Source organism: Porites lutea, chromosome 5, assembly GCF_958299795.1.
Source record: "Porites lutea chromosome 5, jaPorLute2.1, whole genome shotgun sequence".
Classification (NCBI taxonomy): Eukaryota; Metazoa; Cnidaria; class Anthozoa; order Scleractinia; family Poritidae; genus Porites; species Porites lutea.
Genome location: NC_133205.1, coordinates 23,582,322 through 23,589,821, shown reverse-complemented (window position 1 = coordinate 23,589,821; position 7,500 = coordinate 23,582,322). Strand labels below are relative to the sequence as shown.

General features: G+C 40.6%; 1 protein-coding gene across 1 annotated transcript in view; it reads right to left on the bottom strand.

The window, feature by feature from the left end:
* LOC140938114 (uncharacterized) overlaps nucleotides 1-3,230 on the bottom strand; it is an 8,130-nt gene extending 4,900 nt beyond the window's left edge. The window contains exons 1-4 of the mRNA XM_073387643.1: nucleotides 2,965-3,230; nucleotides 1,562-1,637; nucleotides 1,281-1,403; nucleotides 220-307 (exon numbers count right to left, since the gene is read on the bottom strand). Coding sequence (XP_073243744.1) covers nucleotides 220-307; nucleotides 1,281-1,403; nucleotides 1,562-1,637; nucleotides 2,965-3,203 — 526 coding nt within the window. The 5' untranslated portion in view covers nucleotides 3,204-3,230. The remainder of the gene's footprint in view (nucleotides 1-219; nucleotides 308-1,280; nucleotides 1,404-1,561; nucleotides 1,638-2,964) is intronic.
* Nucleotides 3,231-7,500: the final 4,270 nt, after the last annotated feature.

Genomic DNA, 7,500 nt, shown 5'->3' with positions numbered 1-7,500 from the left:
TTAGTGGGAGTCCTGAACAATATTTATTATGACCTTTATGCAACCTGTGGAACATCCAGCACTAAATATATCACTGGAAAACCCCTGTAAACTGCAGTCTGTAATCAATCAGTCACTCAACCAATTTGCATGATGTGGCAATGAGTCAGATTATATAAAGTTGACTTATGCCCTTTCTAACACTTTTCGTTAGAAAAAGAGTACCGACAATACTCTTACCATTAATATTTTGTCCAACTTCTGTGTCCGACTTGTCCTCTTCATCAACATTGTCCTCCTCACCTCTCCTGATTCTTTTGAGACAGTTCTACAAGAATTATAAACTTGGTTATGTTGTTCAACCCTTCAGGTAAAGGATGTATTGTTCCAGCTCCATCAATATGAGACTGAGAGATTATAGGGGCACATTTATGTGATACCACTGCTAATTTAACCTAGATCCCCCTCATTGCTCTGTATTATTTTGTTTATGATAACATCAGAAAATGCAAATTACTGAAACAAGTTATACTAGTGCAAGTTCGTCCTGACTGCTGTACCAGAATCCCACAAAGGTAAGCATCATGTAAACTACTTGTTTTGGTATGGAATGAACCTGGATGGACTGGATTGGGTAGTGCATGCATAATTTTTTGTCAATCCAAGATGGGATCAGCTGTTGAACAAGGGACAAGGAGAAAACAGAGTACATTTTTACCTAGCAAAGTGATACAGTCAAATCCTGCTTTACAGACACCCACTTAATATGGACACCTCAATGTTACGGACCATTTGCTTTGTCCCTAGAGAAAGAAAGCCCTTACATTTTCTCCAAACTCACAGGGTGCCAAGAAAGTCAATTTTACAGCTTGCCATTTGGACAAGCTGCAATTAGCACATACTGGCGCAAGAGTCAATTTCACTAGCCGGAAAAGATATGTTGATGAGCAGGATTGATATCAGTATGTTCTTCTGTAATTTGAATCCCCCAAACACTTCACTCGCCCATCGGACAATTTAAGAACAGAATTCACTAGCCCAATAGCAAAATCCACCAGCCCCAAATTATTGGGCAGGACTTTCTTTGCATGCTGACTCAACCCGCTCAATACGGACACTTTCTATGGTCCCTTCAGTGTCCCTATTAACAGGGTGTGACTGCACTATAAAATCAAAATCAGCACTGATCAATGATGGGTTGTTTACTGCAAACAAGGCTCTTGGCATCTTGGATTGAATATTTGCTACATGTACTCCTCAGGATTTTCTCTGGAAACTTAACAGCTTTTTCCTTGCCATACCTGAACAAGCTTTTTGTTGCCCAAATTTTCTACTTGATCTACAACATCTGTGAACGGAAACTTTGGAAACAAGCGATGCGCCCAGTGTTCATAACGCTGCATCAGAAGCTTGAGATCACTTGCCTGAGAAAAAGAAAACTCAGTGAAACTTCTCCACAGTTAAAACTTCATGCTAGTCTGAGATGTGAAAATTGATTAGCAATCAGTTTTCTAGATAACAGCTTTATGACAACTTTTACAAACAAATTATGACACTTGACTCATGCTGCTGTCCTTCTTACCTCATGTCCTTTGCCTTTGAACTTGATACCATCACAAATATGCTGTAGAGCAGGAATTCCACGATCACTACACAACCTATGACGTTTAATTCAGGTTTTTAACACTTCAAAGAAAACAACAACAACAATATCTGAGCTACTATTATGTTAAATTTCTTTTTCTGGTGGCTATCAAAGGTGTATTAGAAGTCAAACCACCCAAGGGGTAGCCTCTGTTTTGTATGAAACTGTGTTAAAATTTTACAAAATCCTTGGTAAAATCTGTCCTCCAGTGCCACAATTTCTGGGTACAGATACTGTCAGAATTCTTTAACTGATAATAATGTCCCTGCCCAGTTGTGCTAACTTCACATGAAAATTTTTATCTTATGTTATCACCATTTACACCATAGCAAAGATCTTGGGGAAGGATGCACTCAGAAAGGGAAGTTTCTCTGCATGATTTTTTAAAATAATACCACCAAACCAACATGTATTCATGGAGGAAACAAGGAAGTGGCTCTAAATTTGGCATAAGTCAGGATAGTAGACAATAAGGGTAGGAGACAGACAAGGGGTGGAGGACCTGGTCCCAGATGTTCTAGCCTGCGTAGCAGGCTCTTGGAAGTAGTGGGCGCAGGAAAGAATGGGCACACACAAGGGAGACACACGAGGGGTGAGGGAACGCTCCCTCTCCCCTCGCATGTCTCCTTCTCCTGCGTCCACTTTTTCTTGCACCCACTACTTCCAAGTGCCTGCTATGCAGGCTACAGATGTTCAAACATTGGATAGCGCTATTCACCAGATAAATCACTATCCAGCAGATAAGTACTATGGAAATCAATTATGCTATCCACTGGATAGTGATTTATCCGGAGGATAGGGCTATCCAACCTTTGAACAACCGGGGCCTGATGAATATGGACTCTGAGTGGATTGGGGACAAGGGGTATATCCAAGGTACTTGGTCAAGGTTCTTGACCAAGTATTGTATTAAGCTGTTGCGGTTTCAGTTTCTTTTACTCTTAAAACTGGGATAGGTCACAAATCCTCTACAGTATCTCTACATCTAAACTTTACTAGCGTCAATGCCAGCCTTCCTCTCCAGAACCTTGGGGGGTGGGTGAGGGGAAGTGCGGAAATCAAAATTGGTTCTGTTCTTCTGTGCATATGGTTAACACAATACCAAAGCTTACCTAGATTCATATAAACACAACCACCCTCCTTTTTAGCTGTATTAAGTAAGCTTATACTCGGAAAGAGGATGGATATAGGATCCAATAGAGCTGGATAGAGCAATTAAACCTCGCACTACTCGCTATTAAACTTACGACACGATCTGATCGTGATCAATCATGAGATTACATTTCCTTCCTATCCCGACGAACACTCAGTAGAACTGCAACACAACTAGCGACACTTACCTAACTTCGTCTAACTTCGGTCTCGGCGATCTCTTCACTCTTCGTTTTTTATTTGGCTCTGTCTTGTCGTCGGCATTAGTTTGATCTCTGTCGCCATTTTGGTTGAATGGATCGTCATCTCGTTGAGGCGACAGAGGAGGTAAAGGTGGAGGAAGATTAAAAGGATCGTCGTCATCAAAAAGACCGAGTTCGTTTTCTACACCGTCGTCGGCAATATCGTTTTCGAATGTTATGGACATTTTAGTTTTCTCTTCTCGAACTCTGCCAACGTTCGTGTTTCGATCGCGTTCCTTTCCCGCCAAAATATTTAGTCCGCTGACCACGCTCAAGAGCGATTCGCTGTACATTTGTACGTCCGGTATGCGTGACGAATTCATTTTGTTCCTGTAAGAGAGCTTTTAAAGCAGCTAAGTTATCAGAAAGTTAGCCAGTGTAGCTAGCGGAATTGTTTCTGCGCGTGTCACAGGCTATCGGAAAGTTACCCAGAATCATTTAGATTTATCCAGCCTTCGAAGGACCCATGAAAAAAGGGAGAGTAATGAGATGATTCTGCACTGAGAGCAGGCAGGGTAAGATGATGCAAATCAGGAAACACCTGAAGGCTTAGCCCTTGGGGAAACAAAATATTCATAGAGGTGTCGTTGCCGGAGCGTATACAGAAATTTAGCAGTCTACCCCTCAGTCTTTACCGCGAAAAACGTTTTCTACCAGGAGCCTGTTCTGCTGAATTGTTTTAACTTGTGAGCTAAAAGTACACTGAAAGTAGGAGTGGTCTTCATTTATCGTGAGCGGGACTATAAAGAGGAAGAATGGAAACAAAGTGTCACTTGACATAGGGCTGATATCTTTCACAAATGAGACCAGAAATGAAAGGGGATTGTCGGAATGGACAAGTCCAACCTATCCTACTGTTTTGTGCTGTTATCCTTTCTCAATTAAACTGCACTGAACAAGTCTGTCTTCATCAAGACACATTTCATCAAGAAACATGGCTCTAGTGTTACTACATATCTCGATGGTACCTAACCGAAACTGAATTTGCGCACACTAAGCATGACGTTTGTATGACACTTGACTCCAACAAAACACGGCAGATCACTGGATTGAGTTCTGCATGAAAAATTTTAGACGCCAGGATTGAGCACTACATAAAAAACTCAAAAGGCCTCTTGCTCCCTCGTCAAATTCGCGCCAAACGGTGAAAGTGCGTGGTATATTTTTAGTTGTTTGACCACAAAGGGCACATTTTTTTATATGCGCTAACCCCATGACTTTATTTATAAGTGGTTTTTCGTGTTTGTACATACAGGATAAAGCCTTATGCATGGGTTGATGGCACAAAAATAGAATACAATTCATCGCTCAGGTTCAAGACTTCTAATTTATTTGCTATTTCCAAAAGAGGATGAGCTCTCTTGTTGATTTTTTTTATCTAGTGCTTAACTGTCTTGACCTCACACTCACGGTAAAGATCAGATGTCCTTTAGGACGGTTATCTCAATATACTTTATTCCTTCTTTTTCCTTAGCTTCATCGCCATAAATCTCCAAGAACAGGCCTTTGCGAGGATTCAGCTTGTTCTGGTAGATCATCTCTCTGCTGAAGCCTCCGTCCAACGGGACAAAACAGGTTCCCCACCGGTCAGACAGGCTCAACTGGATCTCAAATCGTCCGGGATAGTAGGACTCAGATGGTTTGGGGAGACAAGCATCTGAACGGCGACTCGTAGTTGGTCCACTGGCTCCCTCGGTGCCAAGACAAGGAGCGCAATTTTTGTAGTTATTCTTGTCAAGAGTAAGCACGCCAATAAAACGACTACCATCAGAAATGACAAATGAAGGATCGCTATCACTTGCACCAAATGTTGTTTCCAAGCCAACGTTCATCTTGATGAAAAGTTTGGCATTTGCAGAGGTGACTGCCGGCTGGATCAGGGGAACAATCATCAGGCGATATTGGTTTTTAGGAGCGCTGAGGAAGGTGAGAAGTCGGGGCGTGAGGGAATGGTGGTAATGGATGAAGGTAGCAGCACTTGCAAGTTTAATGGGAGTGAAGTACCGATAGAATAGGATCTAAGTAACGAAGGATAACGAACAATAATAATAAGTCAATTATACACCTACTCATGTATGCTAATTTCTACGAGAAACGGAAGCAGATTTTAAATTTTTGTCCGGATAGCAATAAAGCTTAAAGAATTGAAAAAAATCGTGAGTATTGGCGTTGCATGAAGATGGCAAATTATTTTGATTTTTACTGGAGTAAAAAATGAAAGCGAAAATTTTAAAACTTAATAAATTCAGTTAATATTCGCGCGAGTTAAACCCTACAATATAAGCTAATATATTTAGTATATTCATTGTAATTATGTCCAATAAATCATCGAACATCAGCGATGAATGCTGCCGTGTTCTATTACATTAGACACTCTTTCTTGAAAAACTACAATGACTGTTTCGTTTCCTGTTCGAAAGATTCTAAAATCAATGTTCTGGCCAGCTCTTAGAAAAATATTAGTACTTGAATCACCTGTGAAGTACTTTTTTGTATTGTATTTTGATCCTTGAGATCGCCCCCCTTGGCCGAATACGTCGCGGCAACTAACACCAAGAAAAGGAGTTTGATCATGGTTATTTGTCTCAAAAAACTGGACGGAACTTGCTCTGATAATCTAATTTCTGACTCGAAGCCCTTGAACATCTAGTGAACGGTAACTCTGAGGCTGCCCTTGTTTAAATTGTATTCTTTGCAGGACACGTCATTGATTGCGGGGCTGCTTCACAGCAAACGGAATAATTTCAAGTTATAAAACATTGAGATCAAGATGATTATATTTCAGGCAAAGAAATAGCGCACTCTTGGGTCCACCTTTGTATTCACTCTGAATACGAGTTATTAACACAATAAATACATTTTTTACAAGTTTGCGTAGTTGCCTCGTCCTTTAGCAAAACTCTTCAAAACTAAACTGTTTTCCTTGTATTTTGTTTTGATGCCTTGCTCCAATCTGCATATTTGACCTGTTGACAGTAGTCCCCTTTATCTTAGCCTGCGAAAACATCCGCTCTTCGCTAGCCTGAGTATCAGGCCTTCCTAAGGGGCTAGGGGAGAGGAGAAGAGATGTGAGAAGGGGGAGGGGGGAGGGGGAGGAGGAAAAGGAGGTTCCTTTCCTTTCGCTCCCTCCCTTTTCGCCTCTCTCCTTCCCCTTTTCCCCCAGAAACGCCTGATACTCAGGCTACTCTTCGCCGCTGGGGACGTTTCGTCCCTAGCGGCGAAGAGGGAGGAGAAACGGATGTTTTCGTAGGCTACCTTTATCTTGAATATAAATAGTCCAGATAGTCTCGTGAACATTTGGGCCCTTCTTGTTAAATACCATCATGGGGCTCCCAACGACTGTTTTCTGTGAAATATCTGTTCGGAGAAGCAAATATTGCCTAGAATTTTCCATTATTTGACGACGGCTAAAAATTTCTAGATGACCGTTCACTCATGGAAAATTTTCGAAGCTTATCTAATAAATTCCCTATGATTTTGTGAAGTATATATGAAGTATAGTTCAACCTTCCACCGAGTCCCAAGTTAGGCTTTTTTTCGTAGCGAAAGGGAAACCTAAAATTTTCGGACTCAAAAATGCAATGGAGAGAGATATCAGAAAATGTCTCGCTTTCGTAATACGTCAAATTGCATCTAAAATTTTCAGCAAAATAATACTGAAGCCCCTGTAATTTCGAAAAGACTCAAGTTCGCTTAGGATGACCGAACAGATACAAATTTTATAACGCCGCTTAGAATGCTTATCTAGACATCTAAACGGTACACTAAATAGCCTAAAATGTGTTATCAATGTATTAAGGAGGAAGGGTGCCCCTGATACCATGGACTCTTAGTAGTAGGTTTTTGTTAGTTATCGGCGGAAAGGAAAAAGTCCTGTTACAGGGGCACCCAACGGCAATTTTCGGGAAAATATCTGTTCGGAAGACGATTTGAGATCTAGAATTTTCGGAGCATTTGTTGTAAAATTTCTTGCTTGCCTGCCTCTCCTAGGATTTTCGAACATCTACAAAATGGTATAATTACCCATTTTTAACGAATTTTGACCCTAAAAAAAGGCCACCTAGAATTTTCGGGAGCCTAGTTCCTGGCTGAAATTTTCGAGAAGGTAAGTTTTTATCCCTATAATTTTCGGATCACTAGACTTTCAGCTAGGAAATCCGAACAGATGAAAAGTTTTTAGGGATAAAAATATGCTTATATCTACCGTTTAAATACTAAAATACGTTTAACAATGCTATGTTTAAGTGGTTTTGAACTATATTCTCGTTGGGTGCCCCTGCTGTTATACTAGCTAGACTAGCTAGTTTAGCACATCAAATGATTTTATTCATTTTTACTCATTCCCAAGAAAACAGCAAGAAAGATAGCTAGAAGCAACTTACAAATTCGCGCCCCTTTCGAGTCAACACCAAATCCCACTGACTTTCAAAGGAGTAAGTATAGTTAATTACTATAAGCACAATATACGAATTCTTCAAAATT